At 38.6% G+C, this 26,006-nt stretch overlaps 1 protein-coding gene across 2 annotated transcripts in view; it reads left to right on the forward strand.

Annotated features, from left to right (window-relative positions):
- The window catches only part of LOC127430022 (1,4-alpha-glucan-branching enzyme-like), a 218,258-nt gene extending 199,388 nt beyond the window's left edge, over positions 1–18,870 (forward strand). For both annotated transcript variants that reach the window (XM_051679428.1, XM_051679427.1), the window contains one exon: positions 17,683–18,870. In XM_051679428.1, the coding sequence (XP_051535388.1) occupies positions 17,683–17,745 (63 nt within the window). In that variant the 3' untranslated portion in view covers positions 17,746–18,870. The remainder of the gene's footprint in view (positions 1–17,682) is intronic.
- Positions 18,871–26,006: the final 7,136 nt, after the last annotated feature.

Raw genomic sequence — 26,006 nt, forward strand, 5'->3', positions numbered from 1 at the left:
GAGAATTTATGATAACAAAAATTACTTATCTGTTTCTCACCCACACCTATCAAATTGGGTCTGAATGCATGGATTTAACCACTGGAGTCTTATGGATTACTTTTATGCTGCCTTTATGTGGATTTTGGTGCTTCAAGGTTTTGGCACCAATTCACTTGCATTGTGAGAACCTACAGAGCTTAAATATTCTTCTAAAAATCATAATTTCTGTTCTGCAGAAGAAAGTCATGAGGGTGAGTAAATGATGAGAGAATTTTCATTTTTGGGTGAACTGTCCCTTTAACCAAAGAACCTTTTAATGCCTCAGATCGGCTTCAGCCTTAAAATACTCAAGCTAGCAGTCATCATTTGTTATCTGATATAGAAGTTGTAGGTCTTCTGATACTATAACCGGCATCTGTTAAAACTGCATTATTTATGAACTGTATTATTTTCATACTATTAAACTTGCAGAAGTTAGCTCTGAGGTTCTACTGTGAAGAGAGCTCAAAGTGTTTGACAGAACACAGCTGTGAAACTCAGAGCTAAATACATCATGTAATAAATTGATTCTGTGATGATATTTTATTACATGTTGATATTAAGACTGTGAAAGAGACTGACAGCGATTTACTTATAAATGTTGTTTGATAAGGTGAACATCACAGTTACTGTTGTTCATACATTGGGATTTAAACAAATCCCTAACCCAAGATATGTATCTTCAGGGCATAACTCGTCCTGCGCTGTTTTTGCTTTAGACATTAATAATACCTCAACTTGTCATGGAGCTTTTACTTTACTAAGCAATTGGACTTGGTGGATGATATAATAGTTTTGGCAAGTCGTTTAGGACATCTACTTTGTGCATGACATGAGTCATTTTTTTTACAGACTGTTTACAATTGTTTACAGACTGATTGTTTCACTTTTAATTGACTATATCACAATTCCAGTGGGTCAGAATTTACATACACTAAGTTAACTATGCCTATAAGCAGCTTGGAAAATTCCAGAAAATGATGTCAAGCCTTTAGACAGTTAGCCAGTTAGCGTCTGATTGGAGGTGTACTGAACTAGAGGTGTACCTGTGGATGTATTTTAAGGCCTACCTTCAGTGCCTCTTTCCTTGACATCATGGGAAAATCTAAAGAAATCAGCCAAGACCTCAGGAAAAAAAAAACAAAAAAACAAAAAAAAAGCAAGACTGCTCACTAGGTTTTAGAACAGAGCTATTTTGTTGGTAAAAATAAGGTTAGATATCCTTTCTCTTATTAAATATATTTTGAGAGAATATACTATGAATTTTTAGCTGTAGTTTTACCCTCATATAAAGTGCATTATGGCGGTTTTACACATGATTTTCTGCACCCTCTACAAAAAACGTCTTATCTCCTGTGAAAGCCCCAGCTGCATCAAGACAGCCTTCATCAGTTAAAACCCTAAAATGACACATTCTCTTTTTTCTTTCTTTGCAACACTATTAATTCGAACACCACTAAATCGCTCACACCCACTTGCTGCCTAATGCAAAGTTTAGTCTAACAAGTGCACGACCAGTATGATTCCCAGTTGGGAATAAAGCGTGACATGAGGGGGTTTTGCCATAGATCTTCTCGTGATTCTTGTCAGATATTGGTCTTCTGCACATCTCATAGCTGGCATGTGCGCATAACGTGGAAATTAATCATTCTGTTCATTTGCAGTTTCCACAGTAAAGTCCCTTTATTTGTGCACAGTTTTTCTTCATGATTTATGAAAGGGCTGCAGCTTTGAAGTTGACGCGAGAATGCATAAATTTTTCCACCCTCTTGTCTTTTTCTCCGCTTTTAATGGGTCCATCAGCTTACCACCTCCGTTTCCATGAGTGACAATAAACTCTCATTTACTGCCTGAAGGCGTCGCAAAGCCTCACATATTCTGCAGAATCAGGTATGCGGAGGCACCAATCAGAAGAAAATTCTACTCTTTCAGTTTGCAATGATGAACAAATGTGAATTTCTGTCCTCCGGCATCAATTTGGTGAGAGCAGCGACTGCTTTTTTGCGTCTGATTCCCAAAATTTTGCATACGAAGTGGATTGTTTGAATTCCATTGATATTCATGAAACTCTAATTAAGAAATGCCAGTGAATCACTCCTTTTGAGGGTTTCCTGAGCTAACAAGGCTTTCTAGCTCTTTGCCTCGAAAAACATTAAGTTTTATAAATTAGAATATTAATAATGTTCAGCAGTGTAATTATTAGTAGCTTAAAACATATATAATAGATTGTACAATTAGCAGTTTTGTACTATTTTATTATTTATTATGGTATAAATGCACCATATAATTTTTAGCTGTTCTAAAATTATTTTTATTTTTATTATTTTTAATTTTTTATTATTATTTTTAATTTTTTTGTTTTACATTTTACAACTAGTTCAGAGTTTTTAGTTGAATATATTTAGTTGTAGGTATGTTTACAAATCATTTTTAAATTATGTACGAGTATAGATGAAATTACCGTGACAGTGACCGTGCTTCCCTTTTGATTGCCAGATTTCAGTTATGGAAATGAGCAGTGCTGCAGTTTTAATAGTCTTTTAAGCATAAATTATTGTAATAATGTTTCTTATTAAAAGTTATTATAAAGGGATTTCTGTGGTTTATAGTGAAGAGATATATATATATATATATATATATATGTGTGTGTGTGTGTGTGTGTGTGTGTGTGTGTGTGTGTGTGTGTGTGTGTGTGTGTATATATATATATATACAGGTGCATCTCAATAAATTAGAATGTCGTGGAAAAGTTCATTTATTTCAATAATTCAACTCAAATTGTGAAACTCGTGTATTAAATAAATTCAATGCACAAAGACTGAAGTAGTTTAAATCTTTAGTTCTTTTAATTGTGATGATTTTGGCTCACATTTAACAAAAACCCACCAATTCACTATCTCAAAAAATTAGAATATGGTGACATGCCAATCAGCTAATCAACTCAAAACACCTGCAAAGCCTTCAAAGCCTTCAAAATGGTCTCTCAGTTTGGTTCACTAGGCTACATAATCATGGGGAAGACTGCTGATCTGACAGTTGTCCAGAAGACAATCATTGACACCCTTCACAAGGAGGGTAAGCCACAAACATTCATTGCCAAAGAAGCTGGCTGTTCACAGAGTGCTGTATCCAAGCATGTTAACAGAAAGTTGAGTGGAAGGAAAAAGTGTGGAAGAAAAAGATGCACAACCAACCGAGAGAACCGCAGCCTTATGAGGATTGTCAAGAAAAATCGATTTGGGTGAACTTCACAAGGAATGGACTGAGGCTGGGGTCAAGGCATCAAGAGCCACCACACACAGACGTGTCAAGGAATTTGGCTACAGTTGTCGTATTCCTCTTGTTAAGCCTCTCCTGAACCACAGACAACGTCAGAGGCGTCTTACCTGGGCTAAGGAGAAGAACTGGACTGTTGCCCAGTGGTGCAAAGTCCTCTTTTCAGATGAGATCAAGTTTTATATTTCATTTGGAAACCAAGGTCCTAGAGTCTGGAGGAAGGGTGGAGAAGTTCATAGCCCAAGTTGCTTGAAGTCCAGTGTTAAGTTTCCACAGTCTGTAATGATTTGGGGTGCAATGTCATCTGCTGGTGTTGGTCCATTGTGTTTTTTGAAAACCAAAGTCACTGCACCCGTTTACCAAGACATTTTGGAGCACTTCATGCTTCCTTCTGTTGACCAGCTTTTTAAAGATGCTGATTTCATTTTCCAGCAGGATTTGGCACCTGCCCACACTGCCAAAAGCACCAAAAGTTGGTTAAATGACCATGGTGTCGGTGTGCTTGACTGGCCAGCAAACTCACCAGACCTGAACCCCATAGAGAATCTATGGGGTATTGTCAAGAGGAAAATGAGAAACAAGAGACCAAAAAATGCAGATGAGCTGAAGGCCACTGTCAAAGAAACCTGGGCTTCCATACCACCTCAGCAGTGCCACAAACTGATCACCTCCATGCCACGCCAAATTGAGGCAGTAATTAAGGCAAAAGGAGCCCCTACCAAGTATTGAGTACATATGCAGTAAATGAACATACTTTCCAGAAGGCCAACAATTCACTAAAAATGTTTTTTTTTTATTGGTCTTATGATGTATTCTAATTTTTTGAGATAGTGAATTGGTGGGTTTTTGTTAAATGTGAGCCAAAATCATCACAATTAAAAGAACCAAAGACTTAAACTACTTCAGTCTGTGTGCATTGAATTTATTTAATACACGAGTTTCACAATTTGAATTGAATTACTGAAATAAATGAACTTTTCCACGACATTCTAATTTATTGAGATGCACCTGTATATATATATATATATATGTGTATATATATGTGTGTGTGTGTGTGTGTGTGTGTGTGTGTGTGTGTGTGTGTGTGTGACTCCCTCCTCATCACTATATATATACATATATATATGGCAAAACCAGTTTTACTTGGTTTGATAGGCCTGTGCAATTATGTTTGGTTGATGAATACACATCCTCACACATTTGACACTTCTAAAGCCTAAAAAGCTACCTTCACACATGCAATATGCATCTTTACTGCTTAAATTATTGGTCCACACACGGTAAACAAATATTATTTGTCTTCAATTTCATCATGTTCCTACTTAACAGCTGGGTCTGATTGAACAAGTTCCTTACTGCCTTCAAAATAAATACAAAAACATAATTTTAGAAGAATTACATTGTTTTTATTTGCATATTGGATCTCATATCTGTCACAGCGGTTGCACTTTGGAAAAGTTTAAATCTACCAACAGCAGCTGCGTCAACTGGTTCTTATTAGAGCAGACATGATAACAATGACAGTGATCCATATATCATACATTTTGTCATACACTGAGTTTGTCTTGATCCTGATGGAAATGTGAAGACGCCCAAATCCCCAATAATCTTTCGGAAACAAGGTGTTTCAACTAGAGATCGACTGATGGTGGATTTTGACGATACCAGGGAAAAGGCAAATAACTGATTAATCTGACAATAGTTTATAAATGGACTTAGAATGAGAAAAAAAACATCTTAGTCTTTCCTTACTGTGGCTGGCACAGACATAGAGGAAACAAGAGTGCAAAATGAATAAAATCAACCAATATCCCAATAATAACCAGAATTGTTGGTGAACAAGGTGGGAATTTTATCTATAAACATGCCTGAAACACACCAGGGACTCTTATTTTGAAATGACAGATACTTGGCTCCAATATAATGCTCTATATTTTATAAACCAAATTTAGATTTTTAAAAACTGGATATACACAGGATTAGCGATTTTGTAAATATATATAAACATGTTATAAACACGATGTATGTGCTGAAGGGGCACAATTCTGTATAGTCGCATTTTTCTTTGCATGCCCATGCTTTAAAACACTTGATTATCTAATCAAAATAACAAAATATGTATTGAAGTGATAATAAAAATATAGATGAATACATCAAATCCTCACAAGGTGTCTGTGCTTGTGTTTATTTCACCTTTAGAGGCTGCTTTTATACTGTAGAATCCTCCAGCGCTGGCCACAGAGGAACATGGAGGAATAAATAAATAAAAAAACTGCAACTATCGGCATAGATTTTTGTTACCGAAAACCGATTCTGAAAAGCAAATATCGGCGCCGATATATCGTAAAACCGATGTGTCTGTCCACTTCTTTTAACCCCACAAACAGCACTTTTTGGGCAATTTCAGCTCAATTTAAGCAAAGCGCCCATTAAAAGCAGTTATTTTCTGCGGCGCCAAAAGAACTCTGAAGTGCCGAAGCTGAGTGTTTGTTTGTAAACAGTAACTTTATCTATAAATTTCATTAGTGTACTAGATTTTTACATATTCTGAAGAAAATATGAGTGGTCTTGCCCATGTAAAACTTTCCACCACAGTGCAAGGGTGTTGTGGGTTGTTGCTGTTCAGTTGCTAGGGTGATTTGGGTGGTTGCTAGGGTATTTCGGGTAGCTTCATACTGGCCCAGATCAAAAGAGTCCACCCCAAGTCTCTGATATTCTGTTCCCTAGACATGGCTTTGGTCCCTCCTTCCAAGTAAGTTTATTGGATTTTTTTGCCTGTTTTATAGTCTGCAAGGCAAAAATCATATGTCATAAAACAATAGCAGACCTCTCCTAAAAGATCTGTATGATTTGAGGTATCATTCTACCAAAGTTTATTTCTTAGGGTTTGAAGTTTGTTCAAAACTCAAACCCTAAGTATGAGCTATAGTAACCATAATTAAAGACGTTCAAATCTGTCAGTCTGCCGTACACATCTCTAAACGTCCTCTTTTAACATGGATTGATAAAGCTGTGGAATATAAATGCATTTGCTCTCACATCTGTTGCATATCTTAAACTGTTTGAAGAAAAGTCTTGTAGGCATTCTCGCTTTTAATTGGTTTGCTAAACCAACAAATAAAAAATAAAAAAGTCTGCTTTTGCAGATAATCTACACTGTTAATGCATTGTCCTGTTGTCTTTTTAGTTAAAAATGTATTTATTTATTTGCAAACTTGTTGGATGAAAAACTCAAACAATTTACATTTCTATCCCCGTTCGTTCTCTGTATCCACTCGCAATAAATCAATATCCAGTTGAAGTTTTATTCTCTACTTCAGTCAAGGAGCACTTGAAAAGTGGGACGAGATAGGTATGAGAGTTTAGCCAGCGAGAGTATTCACCAGGGACCCGCAGAACATGGATTTTAGGGAGAAGAAGAGATGGTGGATTGTTTTGAGTGTTCTTATTTTAAGGTTACACAACGTGCCCATCTTCAGAAGGTCATCATAAGACTCCTCACAGTGCCCGGAGACTCCAGCGTCTCCCTGAGGCATGTGAACTCAGCTTGTTTTGCACATGATGTGCAGTGATCCAGCTTGCCAGAATGTTGACCCGCTCGTGTAGCGTGCCCAAAGGCTTTTCTGATACTTTCTTCAAACTCTAAACCTCACAAACCTGAACTGGGAAGGCAGTCGGAAAGAGTCAGGCAGAGTCGACAAGATACGAACCAGAATTAATCTTTGAGTGTATTACTCGTACATCTTCAATTTGTTTATGCATCAAACTGTGAGCTCCGAACCTTTCATTCACTTTTCAAATGCTCTTTCATGCTGATCACAAAGAGCGTTTCTAATGATTTACTGTCCTTGAAGTCGAAAGCTCATTCAGCTGGGACTTTCTCGCATTGAATACTTACGCAAGCACAATAAACCACATGCACTATCAAGTCCTTCAAACACCTTTTATTTGGTTCCTGCCAGATTTTCTATAGCATTTAAATGTTGTAATCTTTTGCTAAAAAGTGCATTTGATTATTATATATAGCATTTTGGAGTACAATGGCCCCAAAAAGTATTTGGACATTAAAAAAAAATATGAATGTCATTGCATTAGATAACAAAATATTAATCCAAGTGGCATCTGAAAACAAATGATGCTAGAACCTCTTTTCATAACTAACTTGAGTTTTCTGTGCACATTTTGCTTGAAACCAACTGGTCTCAAGATCAGTTTTAGTGTATGAAGTTGAGAAAGGTGTCCTAGAAGAGTAACCACAGGTGTAGTTCATCACATTAACTATGAACATCAGCCTGATCTCATGAAATTTACATGACCATGGCAAGATTTTTGCAAACCAAAAGTACATGCCGCATTGCAGGTTTCGCTGCAGTTTCCCAGTGAAATGTCCAGCGGGCGGTGCCAAAAACAAGTGAAATTATGTTATTATCAGATGATGTTTGTAAGGTGAATTTTAGATGTTTTAATGAGTAAAACTTACTTCGCTAACCTAAAACTTAAGCCTAAACCTAACCAATCGTGTCCTAAAATATAAATGAGAGGTGAACAAAACAGACATCCTTACCCTTAACCAACACCTAACCCTAACAATAGCATTTGAATAGCAAATTCAACATGAAAAGCTAATTTTTTTTGGAAGCAACCACATTATTCCGTGACGCTTTTATGTCACTTTGGTTTTGGTTTGATTTTTACTTTCGTTTCGAGTGTTTTTTCAACATTCTATCAGGTGAGCTACTTTGCAAGCTAATCACATTGGAATAAGTGTGTAAATGTAGGTGGGTCTGTAATACAAGCGTTAAAATGTATCGTTTCTCAAATGATGCGTTAGCGTAAAAGTGTTTCATTAAATTCAATATCTTAACATATCATTGTGTGAGTAACAGAGTGAAAAGTATGTGTTTATAAAGTCATAATCAACCATTGTAGTGGCAATTTGTGTTACAGTGAATAAAATGCACAGTTGTTGAAGCGCCTCTATTGTTCATTTTTCCAGGAAACTGCAGCCAAACGTAGAACGCGACACGTAAATGTCACTTTGCAAAAATGTAGTTTTAGTACTGGTCATTCTATGAGATTAGTTTGATGAACATGTTCCACAACCAGAAAGTATCCAAATTCTTTTTAAATTAATGAATTGTAAATCTGTTGTTTTATCATTTGAAACCTAACAAACTACTTTTAGTGAAATGTTTTACTTAAAGTGTGCTTACAATATCTTTACAATAAATCCCACTCTGCGGCCCTTGCATCACCAAACAGAATAGCAAAATTAATGAATGTTTCCAAAGCTGGGATAGTGGAACGTATTTTACCATTGAAGCATTGCACGTTTCAGCTTTAAATCCTTCTGTTGTAATTTAAAGGAATATTCCAGGTTCAGTTCAAGTTTAGTTCACTTTGCTGCATTTGGTGCATAATGATTACCACAAAAACAACAAAAATTTCAACTTGTCTCTCCTTAAAACAAAAAAAAAAACAAAAACAAAAAAAAACATGAAAGTGAATGGGGCCAATCTGTAAATGTTAAAATACTCAGTTTGAAAAGTATAGCCACAGGACAAATAAACAATATGCATGTTAACATGATTTTAGTTTGATAAAATTGCTTAACTTTTATGTGTAAGGTTTATATCCAATTTTACAACTTGACAAAGTAATGCTGTAAACCCTAAAACGACTATAAAAACGACTATTTAAAGCTGTGTTTCCCAACCACTGTGCCGCGGCACACTAGTGTGCCATGAAAGATTGTCAGGTGTGTAGTTAAAAAATGATCAGATTCCACAAAATAAATCAGGGCTCCAGTCTGCGACTTATTTTGCGACCATTTTTCCTAACAGTGCAATTCAACTTTGCAAGAGGTTGCACTGGTGCGACTACAAAGTTGGCTGACTCTCTGATTGTGGGCTGTTGTTTTTTGTTGCGTATGAGAAATATCAAACGGCAAACATTCCAAACGTGAAAGGAAACAGCTCCACCCGGATCAGTCAGCACGGCTCAATGGACAGGTCAGCGCAGAGCACGTGCGTTTATACATGGACCGGTCTCAAGTGCTCAGCCACGCAGATCATCATAAACAGCGCTGCGAGAGGCGCGGGCTGGGTCGCGGATTTGGCATTGATTATTTGTTTAAAACCTCTATGAAAGCCCATAATGTGTCGATGATTACACCAGTTTAAAATTGTATTAAACGGCCTCAACATTCTAAACAGCTTTGCAAAGGAATAAAGGAGAAATCTGCACCATGAACAGACAGAAATGGTAAGGTTTCAGTCCACACATCACAGATATTAAAAAATGAACTTGCATCAATATATCGGAATAGTGAGGGAATACAGTTTAATTTCTGGATGTGTTTTTCTAATGAAAAATGCCATCATTTGTTTTATGGTTACTGCTAAATGTGGTTTTACTTTTACTTTTGGTTACTATTATCTTATTGCAAATACCACAGTCAAAACTATGGATACAATACCAGTGTGACCACTCTTAAATGTTAGTGTGCAGCCCTGTAAATAAATGTATAAATAAAAAATACAAACAGTATTTGCTATGATATTGCAAGAATTCATTTGCAAGAACAAATCTACAAATTAGAAATGAAGCAAATTTGTTGTTTTTCATTACATAATTAGCGCTCTTGCCACCTGTGACCTTATTATACAGTGTACCTACGTGACTTGCGGTTTTTGCAATGCCGAATTTCAAACATCACGAGTAAACACACTACTAAGACGGACAGAAAACATGGACAAGTTCTTGAAAAGGAAACTATCGATGATGGTTATGTGGGATAGTGGGATATAGGTGTGCCATGGGATTTTTTGTTCGTAAAAAGTATGCTGTGGCAGAAAAAAGGTTGGGAAACACTGATTTAAACAACTTTACAGTTTTACAACCAGGAAAATGGCTTAAAGCTACACTATGTAAGATTATTTTGTTAGAAATGGAAAAAAATTTCATCACTACTGTAAGCCTATAATAATTACTTATTTTAGAGCTGTCAGGACGGATTTGGCGGGAAATTTCGTACTTCCGTCAGTCATCCGTGCGTTTACGTCACGTCCAGAGCTACTACAGTGCGTGTTTATGTGCGGTGATAGGTGTGGTAGTTTGAAGCAGAAAACTTGTAGCCACAACACATGAGCTACATTAACCCTGGATTATTCTAAAAGGCAACCCTCTGGAGAATCACTTGTTTTCAAAATAAAGAAACCTCGAACCGAGAAGTGTCTGCAAAGAAAAAGAGAAAGTGACAGAGCCCATAATAAAACACGAAGCAACATCGGATTGGCTTTTCAGAGGTGGCAACAACTCTTAAAGGATTTAAAACCGACCCAGAGATGGAGTTTTACTTGTTGACAGGTAAGATATTTTATTGGACCGATAGTTAGCCAGGTAGCTCTCTTAGCACGGTAGTTAGATAGCGTTATCCACTCTAATGGTGCATTTTATTATGGAGTGTGGTACCTACAGTGCATTATTTCATTTTCAAGCAGAGGCAATGGAAAAAAATTTACTTTATGCTGGTAACAATGCCAATCTCTAAACCAGTTACTACTTTGGTCTATTTTCCTGCTAGCCAAGTTATAATAGTTTCCACCATTTGACTTAACCTGATATGACTTGCAATCGTTATGTCTAATGTCATCCTTGCCTAACTTTTGTAATGCTATTTATTTTAAAACAATTGTTTTCAATAAGTCAAAACAACAGCAGAAGATATGCTACTTACCGTCTTTGTCTTCCTTTATTCATTTAATTTTTGAGCGGATTGGGCAAGTTTTGTTGCCATTAGTGACATTCGCTCTGGGCGATTACCTGTATCCATGGTTACACCAGTACTCTTCAAACCATCAGATTCATCCACGCAGAGAGCAGAGCTGAAGACCAACTCACGTAATTACCAAAACAATGTGCAATTTTATGCTTCAACCGCCAGAGGGCCAAAAGTTACATATTGTAGCTTTAATTAAAGCACTTAATTAAAATCTAAAAAATGCAAAAAAATCTGCGATTGCCCTGTTTTTATTTATTTATTTATTTTGTATTTATGACCAATGCAAATACCTCCAGAGCAGGGTGACTGATATTATCAGAATCAGATCAGAATGAGCATTATTGCCAAGTATGCTTACACATACAAGGAATTTGTCTTGGTGACAGGAGCTTCCAGTGTACAACAATACAAAAACGGCAGCAAGACATAGATAATAATAAAAAATTTAAAATTATTATACACATACGTACAGACACACACATACATACATACATACACACATACACATGGGTAGTGCAAATCTAATACAATCTGTTATGTACAGTGTAAATACAAATCTGTTATGTACAGTGCAAATATTTTTTTTTGTTGTTTTTTTTTTCAGAGGAATGAAATGGCAGAAGAGGTTGGATGTGTTGGATAAATATATGAAAGACTAAACTGTGTATTGCACATAGTTATTGCTCAATGGGGCAATTTAACTGTTCATGAGATGGATAGCCTGAGGGAAAAAAACGGTTCTGGTGCTCAGAGCTCTGAAGCATCGGCCAGAAGGCAACAGTTCAAAAAGGTAGTGGGCAGGGTGAGTGGGGTCCAGAGTGATTTTTCCAGCATTTTTCCTCACTCTGGAAGTGTATAGTTCTTGAAGGGGGGGGGGCAGGGGGCAACCAATAATCCTCTCAGCAGTCCAAACTGACCTTTGTTGTCTTCTGATGTCTGATTTCGTAGCTGAACCAAACCAGACAGTTATTGAAGTGCGGAGGACAGACTCAATGACTGCTGAGTAGAACTGTATCAGTAGCGCCTGTGGCAGGTTGAATTTCCTCAGCTGGCGAAGGAAGTACAACCTCTGCTGGGCCTTTTTCACAATGGAGTCAATGTGGGTCTCCCACTTCAGGTCCTGTGAGATGGTAGTGCCCAGGAACCTGAATGACTCCACTGCTGCCACAGTGCTGTTTAGAATGGTGAGAGGGGTCAGTGTTGGGGGGTTCCTCCTAAAGTCCTAGATCTCCACCGTTTTGAGCGTGTTCAGCTCAAGGTTGTTTTGACTGCACCAGATGGCCAGCTGTTTAACCTCCCTTCTGTATGCAGACTCATCGTCATCTCGGATGAGGCCGATGACAGTGGTGTCATCTACAAACTTCAGGAGCTTGACAGAGGGGTCCTTGGCGATGCAGTCATTGGTGTAGAGGGAGAAGAGTAGTGGGGAGAGCACACATCCCTGGGGGGCACCAGTGCTGATTTTACAGTTGCTGGAAGTGAGTTTCCCCTGTCTCACAAGCTGCTGCCTGTCCGTCAGAAAGCTAGTGATCCACTGACAGACATGGGAACAGAGAGTTGGTGTAATTTATTCCGGAGAATAGCTGGGATGATGGTGTTGAAAGCCGAACTGAAGTCCACAAAAAGTATCCTTGCGTATGTCCCTGGTCTGTCCAGATGTTGCAGGATATGATGCAATCCCATGTTGACTGCATCATCCACAGACCTGTTTGCTCGATAAGCAAATTGAAGGGGATCTAGAAAGGGTCCAGTGATGTTCTTCAGGTGGGCCAACACCAGTCTCTCAAATGATTTCATGACCACAGACATCAGGGCGACAGGTCTGTAGTCATTAAGTCCTGTGATTTTTGGTTTCTTTGGGATGGGGATTATAGTGGAACTTTTGAAGCAGCATGGGACTTCATACTGCTCCAGTGATCTATTGAAGATCTGTGTGAAGATGGGGGCCAGCTGGTCAGCACAGGATCTAAGACATGCAGGTGAAACGCCATCTGGGCCCTGTGCTTTCCTTATCCTTTGTTGTCGAAAGACGCGGCTCACATCATCTTCACAGATCTTAAGTGCAGGTTGAGTAGTAGGAGGGGGGAGGAGGGGGGTTGCAGGAGGTGTTTGTGTGAAGTGAAGTGAAGTGAAGTGAAGTGAAGTGAAGGTCAGAGTGGGTGTGGGGTGTGAGATTGGGCCTTTCAAATCTACAGTAGAACACATTCAGGTCGTCAGCCAGTTGTTGGTCCACCACAGGGTTGGGAGCAGGAGTCCTGTAATTCGTAAGTTGTTTCATGCCACTCCACACTGATGCAGGGTTGTTAGCTGAAAACTTGTTTTTCAGCTTCTCAGAGTATCTTCTTTTAGCCACTCTGATTCCCTTATTCATTGTGTTCCTGGCCTGATTGTACAAAACTTTATCCCCAACTCTGTAAGCATACTCTTTGGCCTTACGAAGCTGCCTGAGTTCCACTGTAAACCATGGTTTGTCATTGTTAAATGTTAAATAAGTCCTAGTAGGAATGCACATATCCTCACAAAAACTGATATATGATGTAACAGTAACTGTGAACTCGTCCAGATTGGTGTCTGCAGCCTCAGAAAACACTCCAATCAGTGCAGACAAAGCAGGCTTGTAGTTCCAGCTCTGCTTCGTTGGTCCATCACTTTACAGTCCTTAATACAGGTTTAGCAGATTTTAATTTCTGTCTGTAGGTTGGAAGAAGATGAACCAGACAGTGATCAGATAGTCCTGAAGCTGCTCTAGGAACAGAGCGATATGCATCCTTTATTATTGTGTAGCAATGATCCAGTATATTTCTGTCTCTGGTTAGGCATGTAATGTGCTGTCTGTATTTGGGCAGTTCATGTGTGAGATTTGCTTTGTAAAAATCCCCAAGAATAATAATAACTGAGTCTGGGTATTGTTGTTCCATGTCTGTGATTTGATCAGTCAGCTGTTGCAGCGCTGTGTTCACACAGGCGTTTGGCGCGATGTACACACTCACCAGAATAAACGAGGAAAACTCCCGCGGCGAGTAGAAAGGCTTACAGTTAATAAAGAGTGTTTCCAAATTAGGACAGCACATCTTCTTTAACGTTGTTACATCTGTACACCAACTTTCATTGATGTACAAGCATGTTCCACCGCCTCTCGTTTTCCCCGTTTACTCCGCAATGCGATATGCTCTGAACAGCTGAAAGCCCGGGAGATGTAACGCGCTGTCCGGAATGGCTTCACTCAGCCTGGTTTCTGTGAAGCACAAGGCAGCAGAGTTTGAAAAGTCCTTGTTTATGCGGGTGAGGAGATGAAGTTCGTCCGTTTTGTTAGGAAGAGAGCGGAGATTCGCAAGATGAATGCTCGGCAGTGTTGTTCGAAAGCCCCGCCGACGGAGTTTGACCAGCACGCCTGCTCGTCTCCCTCGCCTGCGTCTCATAGCGCATTTAAACAACACAGCCGCACCTCCAACTACGCAGTCAAACTCCGTCGGCGGGGCTCGACACACTGCGAATCCCGCCTTCCAAACAAAACGTCCGAATATTCAAAATCCGGGAAAAGATTGACTGGTGTATGCTGTCGAATGTTCAGCAGTTCATCTCTGGTAAAACTGACTGAAAAAATATTACTAAACACAAGACAAACTAACAAAAACGACAAAACAATAGAGGTGCTCCACACCGAGGCGGCCATCCGTGGCGCCATCATGATGTATAATGTATATCACAATTTCAAATTACAGTAAATTATATGTATATAAAATTGCTATAAAATTACATTATATTTAAAAAATGTATTATATTTATAGCAGTATATTTACTCAATTTCACACAAAAACTATGTAAAAAAAATAGACAATAAATCTTTTAAAAAATAAAAAAATTTTGTGCGCTTTAGATGGTATATAGCAGCTTCTCCTGCTTTTGGTTTAGTTATCCCATTTTAGTAATTTATTCACACATAAAGAAATTATTAAGTGCAGCGATACTGTTTAAATTATATTTTGTTGCTCACAGTTCTATTATTGTGGTAACACAATGGCACATTTCGGCGACATAATGCTCAACCACTAAGGTTTGTGGTTTAGTGCGTAGGGTAAGGGATAGAAAATATAATTAGCTCAGTATAAAAAAAAATATAAGTCAATGGAAAGTCCCCAACTTGATAGAAAAACAAATGTGTGTGCGTGTGTGCATGTTTAATCTAACACATCTATATTAAAAAGCCAGAATCTAATTTGAAGTGATCACATTGTAATAATGAGGAGCACATTGCATTGGTTTGAATAATCATAATGCGCTCGGCACACTGTAATAATGACATTAGAGATCTCTGTTGTTCTTTGTTGGTCTATTAATCCACTATTTGTCACCATTGTTTTGCACTGCTCCGGAAAGTAAATGTTGTTGACACATGGCGGCTGCAGCGCAGTGGTAGCTTTTATCTCGCCAGGTGCAATGATTCATCCCTCTCCACCGTGGTGCACCCGAGCTGTACCTCTCCCCGCTGAGTCTGTTTAATTAGTCACTGATGTCTGTTGTCAGTGTTGCGGCGCGAGTTGTTCGGTTCCCGTGGTGCTGCGCCTTGTCGGAATTTGCAGCGCACAAACATGTTCTGAGGTGCTCTCACTGGGCACTACTGAGATGTGAGTCCCTGAGCTGAGGCGGTATATGTCTGCAGTTTGACCGTGTTTTCCTCGGTCTCTTGACGGCCTCAGGGAAACTTTCTTAGAAAGTGAACGTGCATTGAAAAGCAGACATGGGTGAGGAGGAAGGGCAGATGCATACTGAAATATACACTGCAGTGTTGAACATACATCTGCCCGAAGCCTGTAGAGATTTAGTACTGGAGAAACATGTTTCTATGAAGCACAGAATGGATAGCAGGACACAACTCAGGAGTAGAATCTCTGAGTTGCCATTTCATGATTATAGCAATTCTGACAAAATTAATTCAGCATAAGTTGCAAAAGGTTTAATTTGCAATAATGCTGGTAAATACACCGATCTTTTAACTCCATGACAGTTAAATTCATAAACACATTTTTGCTGGAAAGTTTGACAGAACCTAATCTTTGTTAAGCTGGGAGCACACTGTAAGATTTTTATGGTCCTTTATGATTGTTGCTTGTCAAACTGTACAATATGATCCCAGTGAGATCTTCAGTAAAAGCCATGGCACACTGTGTACAACGATTAATTTTTAACGTTTAAATGGAAAATTTTAAAATCTAAAAGTAAGAAAACCTTAGAAAAGGGAAAAAAAAACATTGTTTGAATATGCAGTGTTGGGTGTAATCTAATTACAAAGTAATAAGTATAATAACTTTTTGGTACAAAAAGTAGTGTAATGCATTACATTTTAAAGTCCAATGCCGACTAGCAGCAGCAGAACAGGTTAGTCTACTAATCTCGCACATCCATATGTCTAACAATATGTCAGACTTTACAGTCAGACTGATCTCACAGTGATATCGGAAACAGTAGGTTGACTTTTCTTTAGCTAAAATTGGTCTGTGCTTACTGAAATGCGAAACTGCCCTCAGTGGCCAAAGCGGTAACTGTTGTTGTGCATATGAGCTCGAGTGAGCTCCATTTTCCGGGTGAGATGCCCACGGAGGGGTGCCAAAAGTGAGTTGTGAAGTAAGTTGTTTTCAGCTGTACACGCTGTAATACAGTGAAGAGAAATGCATATTTTATAAACTGCAACCCCCACCCCCACCCCAACCCACTAAACCTAACCATAAGTGGTGTAAAAATTTAATGTTAGAGGGAAAAAAGTACGATCTCCGAATCGCGTTCGTCACTGATTATGCGAACGCAATTACTTTCTGGCTTCAATGTGGGATCCGAAACCAGGTCTCCCACGCTGCGGACGCAACGTGGTTCTGGTTGCACCACAGTGGAACTTAAACGTAGGAGCCAATGCAAAAATGTCTGATAGGAGATGGCACTTTTTGGTGAGTCTGCATAATGTGGCTGACCAGAACTCTCGGAAACAACGTATCGACTTCCTTTGTGATCATGTTGGTCCCAGTCATCCAATTGACTGCGATGACTGGGTTTTACGTCATCTGGCCATCGTAGTAGCAGTCACACTGTACAACTGTGATGCAAAATTCCTGACACTGCTGAATGTACCTTGAATCTGAGAACTTTAGGTAGAGGTGATTGCAAAAGCAAGTATCACTAGTACCATTGCTCATACTTCGAGTGAAGGATTTTAGCAAACCCTAAGTGAAGTATTAAACTAGAGTGTTACTGTCCCGCAACTATTTTTTGCTACAGACATGATTGAGTTTGTTGTGCAGCAAGTCATGCAGCTTGTTGAGGTTAGGTGTGTTGTTACTCTTCTAGGTGATCAGAATAGCAATTTTCATCTGATGGACTGTAAAAATGACCAAAAACAGCTCTTACATTTGATACAGTTATCCCAGCCATCTAAGGACTTGAATATCAATAACTTGAGTTGGGCTCTTTTGACTTGGGGCAAACCAAAACTGTGTTCACCAAAACTAAAGACCTTTACACTTTTTAATTGTTTGTAAATGTGTTACACTGCCTCAAACCAATGCTAAGTCTCTTGATCTCTTTCTCTGTCTTTGGCTCCTGCACTCTCTCAGGTTTACATTCCCTGCAGAACTGCTGTTGTTCTGGCCAACGAGGAAATCGATTACTGCTACTGAAACTCAATCAGCGATTCACCGCGAGATGGAAACCCAGCACACTTCTGCCACTCGACCTACCTAGCTTCACAGTGTGTTCACCAACATCCTTGACCAAACCAGTGCTTTTCCTGTGACCTGCCACCTTCAAATCTTTGAAGAAGTATATATTGCTGGTTCTGTAACTTTTCCTGTTACCTTAATTAAATCTGTATTGTTCACAACATACAGGATACATTATTGAGGAATTATCAAGAATTGGAGTCGCACTTTATTTTACAGTGTTCGTGTTACTAATGAACGACATGTAATTGCTGTGTAATTATTAAGCAGAGCTGCTTGTACTTGCAGATTGTTATTGTTATTACTATAGTAATTAATATAGTTACATGAAATGTGTAACATGGACACTTTAAAATAAAGTGTTACCTAAATTAGTTATTAAAATCCCATTGCTTCTAACACATTTTTGCATCCTTCTGTTTCTATGTAAACATGTGCTAACTTGATGTCCTTGACTGCAGTGCTGCGTCTCGCCGTGTTTTCAGCCTCTTGCACAGAAGTGCCACATTCTTTAGACGGCATGTCAAGTTTAAAATATCTTTTAAAAATGCACACTGAGACATCTGTACTGTTTCTGTTGTGCTGCAACCACCTTTTTTTTTCTTTTTTTTTTTCTTAAAAATGCTTTCGGTCTGAACAGCCGCTTAGTCATCAAACCCCATACTTCTGTAACTGAAAGTGCAAAAAGCACTTGTTTCAATTGGCTAAATTGTAGTGTGTAAAATCAATCATGATTATCAATGAAAACAAATCATAATAAATTATAAAACTAAAAATAATACATCTAAAATGACTGCCTATCACTCAGCTTTGTATTTAGCTTCATTGTAAATTTGTGGAAAAACCATACACAGCTAGATTATCAACTGTTGCTAAATGAAGAATGCACCTTGGCCTGGTTCGTAAATTACTACTGAAATTACTGTTTAATTGTACAAAACCGAATGTATTTTTGGGTGAAATGTTGGTATGACTTAATGCAGTGTTGACTTTGGTCAGTATTAAAAGCAGTATATGTCAACATTGTATTTATATATAACCATAAAAGGGAAATAAAAGGGAAAGGTATATAGTATTAATTTACATGTGTGATCTGTCAACTGTTTAATTCGAATATGATACAAGCACTTTTTGACATTCTATGTCTGTAATTTAAGATATTCTTTATAAATATTTATGTGCACCATGGGTTAATTCGTCCAAGTTAAATATATATATATATAAAAAAAACAATACTTGTCAGTTTCATGCAAAGTTCGTCAATTTTGGATTTTAATCCTAAAGCTGTAAGAACATTAGATCATGTATTTTTAATACATTTAAACTCACTGTGTAAAATCATAACTGCTAAGTTTTGCTTTTTGTGACAAGCTGTGTTATTCAGTGCCTTTAAAAGTTTTCGCTCACAGACAGGTTTTAATGAATATTATTTAGTCCCCCCCCCCAATTTAGATTTGTTTGTTTTTAGGGCAGGCAACTGTTTGCACCGTCAAAATGTAGGTTTATGATGCCATTTCAGCTTGTATTGCCCCTATAGAGAACTGAAAGTAAACATTATTATTATAATCCAGCCAGCTGCTCTTCTCAAGGCATCTTCAGACCCACCTGTTACTCCCCTTTGCCCTGAAGAGGAGTAACTCTTCCTCTTTCATTGTTTTCTGATTTGAAGAAGTGTAGTTTGCACCCACAAAACTGCATGCTTACATAGCAGTAATTAGACCACTAATCTGACTGGCTTTCCAGAGCAAATTGAACGTTCATACATTGAAATTTCATCCTAAATTCTTGTTTTACACCATTTTTGTTATACTTATAAAAAAAAATAAAAATAGCAGCTACTTTCAGTTGAATTGAAAGTTTCATATTTATCTTTTTTGCACCAAAAGCGATCATATCGCTTTAGAAAACATTCATTTTAACAGCTGGTGTTGTATGGATGATGTTTATGATGACTGTCTGTGAATTTTGGAGCTTCAAAAGAGAAATCGCCATTCACTCACATTTTAAGGACCTACTGAGCTAAGATATATTTATATTTTTCTTCAAATGTGTTCTGGTGAAGAAAATAAGTCATACACACCTGGGATATTTTGAGGGTGAGTAAATGATGAGAGAATTTTCATTTTTGGGTGAACTATCCCTTTAAATTCTAAATACAGAGTTACTACACTTTCTACTTGTGGTTGTGTAGTCTATTGGTAGTCTAAATTTTTTGTTTAGAGTCGTAGACCCAGATTAAAATCTTGACCTGACTTTCATTGTTTTTGTCAGCTAACACATACAGTCCCCTCTGGAACTATTGGAACGGCAAGGCTAATTCATTTGTTTTTGCTATACACCAAAGACATTTGGGTTTGAGATCTAAAGATGGATATGAGACGAGAGTTTGGGATTTCTGCATTTATTTCCTGGTATTACATCTAGTGTCCTGTTAGATTGATTGATTGTTTAAACAATAAATAGCTCTGAACAGGTTTCACCTGTGAAGACTGCATTTGTTGTTAAAAAGGATAAGCCAACATGAAGATCAGAGAGCTGTCTATGGGAGAAAAGCAAGCCATTTTGAAGCTGAGAAAAGAGGGAAAATCAATCAGAGGCATTGCACAAACATTGGGCATAGCCAATACAACAATTTGGAATGTCCTGAAAAAGAAAGAAACCATTGGTGTACTGAGCAACAGACTCCGAATGGGTCGGTCAAGGAAAACAACAACAGCTGATGACAGAAACATTGTGAGAGCTGTGAAGAAAAACCCCAAAACAATAGTCAGAGACATCAACAACAACCTCCACAGGGCAGAGGTGAAAGTATCACTATCCACTGTGCGAAGAAGACTTCGAGATCAGAAATATAGAGGCCATACCACAAGATGCAAACCACTCATCAGCAGTAAGAATCTGGAGGCCAGATTGGAATTTGCAAAAAAGGACAGAGATGAGATCACAAAAGTTCTGGAACAAAGTTTTATGGACTGATGAGACCAAGATTAACCTCTACCAAAGTGATGGAAAGGCCAAAGTGTGGAGGAAGAAATGATCTGCTCATGATCCAAAACATACAAGCTCATCTGTGAAACATGGTGGAGGTAATGTCATGACTTGGGCTTGCATGGCTGCTTCTGGAATGGGCTCACTAATCTTTACTGATGATTTAACTCATGATGGTAGCAGCAGAATGATTTCAGAAGTTTACAGGAACATTTTGTCTGCCAATTTACAGAGAAATGCATCCAAATTAAGTGGGAGGAACTTTATCATGCAGCAAGACAATGATCCAAAACACAACAAAGGACTTTATCAGGGGGAAAAAGTGGAAGGTTTTAGACTGGCCAAGTCAATCACCAGACCTTAACCCAATTGAGCATGCATGTCACATCCTGAAGAGGAGACTGAATGGAGAAACTCCCCGAAACAAGCAACAACTGAAAGAGGCTGCAGTAAAAGCCTGGAAAATCATCACAAAAGAAGAAACCAACAATTTGGTGATTTTGGTGAATCACAGGCTTGAGGCAGTTCTTGCGAGCAAGGGATATGCAACCAAATATTAAGTGTTATTTACTTTAATTTACTTAGACTTATCTGTTCCATACTTTTGCTTGCCTAAAAATTGGGTGGTCTGTTTAACACATCTAAATACCAGGAAACAAAAGCTGAAATCCTAATCTCTCATCTCATATCCAACTTTTGATACCCCCCAAGCCATGCTATGCTCTACAGTGAAGTGTAGCTTTCAGCTTATCAGTTTTAGTTTATGAATTACTTTCTGTAGTGTAGTTGGTAGCTTAGCGCTGTTACTTAATACCTGTTATGTCTGCTGTGTCACTGATTTCAAACTGTAAAAGTTGGTAGTTCACTAAAAATCTGGCTTTGCAATATCTAGTTTAATAGGACAGTTTTACTTTCATTCATATTGTCATCATCCTGTATGGTTCAATACTAAAAATGTAAGATTTATAGTTGCCATGACATCTGACATGACAAGCCCTCATACTCAGACCCCCTCATTTTATGTCACTACCCCCTGTTCTTAACAGTCTAGATCTGGGCTTGTTCTAGATCTGGGCTTGTGTGAGACAATATTTACGAAACCGAAATAAAGCACTTCAACAAAGAAAGATTATTCTGGTTCTTTATGGTTATTACTGGTATTGCACAGCCACTTGGTATTTTATATATATACCACTGGCTCAGTGGTTAAGGTTTGGGTTACTGATCAGAAGGTTGGGGGTTCAAGCCCCAGCACCACCAAGATACCACTGTTGGGCCCTTGAGCAAGGCCCTCAACCCTGTCTGCTCCAGGGGCACTGTATCATGGCTGACCCTGCACTCTGACCCCAGCTTAGCTGGGATATGTGAAAAAAAGGATTTCACTCTGTATGTATAATGTGTGATAAATTAATAAAATTATTATTAAATTATTATTAATTCATCCAACATGATCACAAAGGAAATTGGCGTGTTAGTTCCGAATGTTTTTCCACCTAATGTCAGACTTAATATGTTGAATTCCAGTCATAAGGCAAATGTCCATGCCGTGAAAATCACCTGTGCTGTGCCTTTGACGTCAAATCCAGTAGAGGTACAGTAATATCTCTGGCGAGCGAGATACTACTGTACATTTGCAAATAAGTACATGAATTAAAGCAGTTTTGGTCTCTACTTTTTGAGTTATGTTTAGGATTTGGGTTATGAGTATATATTTATCTAATTACTAAAAAGTTTCAAAAAATCAGACACACTGTGACTTGAACCGAAAGGACCAAAGCTGTATCTTGACACCACAATATTATAGAGACTTGGGTGCAGACTCTTTAGACTTAGTTATTAGAAAAGTCCTTGGCCTTTTGTCCAACTTTTGTATGCTTAGATGTACTGTAGACTACTTGTATTGCTTCTATGGCAGATATCTTCCTTTTAGTCGGGATGTGTCAGCCTTTATAGCCATTGATCTTAACCAAATTAGTACTACAGCCTGTCAGCATTGTGTATAGAGTTGTTTTAAAACGGCTTTGACAGTGACATATTCATCACAGAGATTAGCAGATCAAGTCTCCAAAGTGCTCTAACAAAGACAACAAACCACTTCTGCTCTCATTGATATACTAATTGAACACCCTTGATAGCTTGCTCCATTAAAGCAGCATTATCAACTGGTGGGTCGCGACCCAAAAGTGGGTTACGGGTCTGTTCTGATAGTGTTACGTGTAGCAGGGAAAAACTATGCTAAATGCAAATATTTAAATGCAATTATGTCAATACAAATGCATAGTTAGGATAGCACAATAAACCTGCTTATAAACCTTTACAAGGGAGAAGAAAATGCTTCCCATATCTTTTGCTGTTAACGTCAAAGCCATGCGTCCAATCAAATTTAAGAGTATTTCGATGCAAATTCATCTGCCACTTGGTAAACCTAGTGGCTCAGGGCCCTAAGCGGATGTTTATATGGCTTATAGCTATATAAGTGCGCCTTTAAAAATTACTGAGTGCACCTTTAAATACTCAACCATGTGGTCAGTCATACAGTATATTTAGTCTCTCAAATGCCAACCACAAGTAAACATTCACATTTCAGACCCATTAGTTCAACACAAGAGACCTGAATACTTTATTTACCTTCATGTAACACCAAAAGGGCTTAAAAATCACTCTTGTTGTGCTTAATCGTACCTTTCATCCTGACCAGTTGCATTTTAATTAGACGTCTTGAATTGAATGTGTTAATCTAAATGGGGGGAGTCAACAAGAGCACTGGGACTGCTTTGTTTCGGCCGTCTTTATAGCTAATCAAGTCTGCTCGTCGTCATGAATCACCTCTGTGACTGCAAGGAACCAGCCATGGAAATCAAGAGCGACTGAGGGGAGCTGTGACTTTACACTCCTCCACAAGGGCACAGATATGTGGACAATGATTCTTGTTCTTTTTTTCATGTAACACCAAAAGAGTTTAAAAATCACTTTCTGTGTTGCTAAAAGCTTTGAGAGGGCCACTTTGCATAAATATCTGCCTCTTCAACAAGGACCATTGTGAATTTGAAGGAGGACGTTGTGCTTAATCGTACCTTTCATCCTGACCAATTGCATTTTCATTAGACTTCTTGAATTGAATGTGTTAATCTAAACGGGGGAGTCAACACGAGCACTGGGACTGCTTGTTTCGGCCGTCTTTTTAGCTAATCAAGTCTGCTCATCGTCATTAATCACCTCTGTGACTGCGAGGAACCAGGAAATCAAGAGCGACTGTGACTGTTCACTCCTCCACAAGGGCACAGATACGTGGACGATGGTTCTTGTTATTTTTTCTCCTCCTATTATTCCTCCCTGGCATCCTCCATCTCCTCTTTTTTCCCTTAGTCTCCGTTTACTGATGCATTATGTACATCATCTGCTTTCATGAGCTCATTGATGGTTTTTGTGATGCATGTTAGGCCTTTAATGTAGTGCAGAGGAATGTGCATTGAATTTATCTTCCATTTCCACTGTGGTTTGGTTAAACATATGCTGCCTCTAATATGATCTTATATGACATCATTGATGAGGCAGTAAATGGCAGGTGGAAGCTCATGGGCAATTTATAACTTTTTTTTATTACATGTTCATCCTGAATCACAGATTACTTCAAATCTACCTTCCATCTTTTTTAATTGAATTATATACACACACACACACACACACACACATTCTAATAGTGAATTTAAGGGTATAGTGTTTCAATGTAAGGTTACAGTAGTGATGTAAAAAAAAAAAAAAAAAGGTTAATGCACGACCCTCAATGACAGCATATAAGGTGTTTTTCATATGTAGAAGGCCATTCTTAAAGGTCTTTGTAGGGCACACATTGGATGCAGTTTGTGCTCATTTTTATATAGGGAAAATTTAATAACTACTAGGGAGTAATAGACCACATTGCTCATTGGAGTCTGTGATGTAATGCTGCCCTCTATTGGTAGGAATAACGTTTTCATTTTAAACTTTGCAAGAAAAGAACATTTAGAGGTTTTTGTGACCCAGAAAAATCCCGGCATTTAATGAAAAAATAATTTCCAACACAATAAATCTGTAAAGTCTGGGAAATGGCTAAAAGTTGCATATTTTACTTGAATCTGAATGTTCTGGAGGCTGATGTTTTGCCTCAGTCAATGCTCTATGAATTTCTGAACTGCTCCTGTAGTGGATAAAGCTGGATCTACAGTCATATGCCTGCACAACAGTACTGAGAGCAAAACTGTGTTCTTTCACTTCTTTCAATGAATGTGACAGGAATGGCACAGTGCGTCTGCTTTTCTGAAGTTCTAATCACATTGATATATGTATAACAATGCTGCTGCTGAGTGATGAGGAAAACGAAGAGAAGATGAATTGAAGAACCCAAGTGCAAATTTATTTATAAACGTGAAATCTTTTAAACCCTAACTATAAACATTAAAGAAACATAAAACATGAACTTGATTAGACTTGACGTAAACTTGGCTTGACATTAACATGGCTTGACATAAACTTGGCCTGACAAAATGTGACAATGTTACCAATCACAATACCTGACAAACAACAATGGAAAACATGAGGGCTTAAATACTTGGATATGGGAGAACATAAATCAATGAACAAACAGAGCTCTAAACAAGATAATCAAACAATGAACCTATGAAAACGAGACACATGAACATGGAGGGAAAACAGTACATCACATGACAAGGAACACATGACATGAAACAGGAACTAAACTTTTCAAAATAAAAGACATGAAAAACATGAATCAACAAAATACACGACATATCCCCCCCACTAAGGGGCAGCTCCCGACACCCCAACACATGAACAAATACATAAAACATGAATCAACCTAAAGTTCTGTAGGGAGCTGGTGGCGGGGGGTCTTGAAGCATGGCTATGAATGGCATGGCGTGGGGCATGGGACCAGGGCAGAGTCAATGGAAGGTGGGGCCCTGAGAGGCTCGAGGGGCGGAGCCGTAGAAGGTGGGGGGCTGAGTGGGACTTGAGGGGCGGAGCCATGGAAGGCGGAGCCGTGAGAGACTTGGAGGGCGACACCAGGGAACTTGGGCCTCAAAGGGCCAGGGTGGAGCCGATGGCATGGAGGACCAAGGCGGCGCTGAAGGCTCGGAGGAGCAAGGCGGAGCTGGGGGAATCGGAAGACTGAGGCGGAGCCGGTGGGGCTGAGGACCAAGGCGGAGCCTTAGGCTCGGAGGGTCCAGGCGGGG

The sequence above is a fragment of the Myxocyprinus asiaticus genome, chromosome 39 (assembly GCF_019703515.2).
Source record: "Myxocyprinus asiaticus isolate MX2 ecotype Aquarium Trade chromosome 39, UBuf_Myxa_2, whole genome shotgun sequence".
NCBI classification, from domain to species: Eukaryota; Metazoa; Chordata; class Actinopteri; order Cypriniformes; family Catostomidae; genus Myxocyprinus; species Myxocyprinus asiaticus.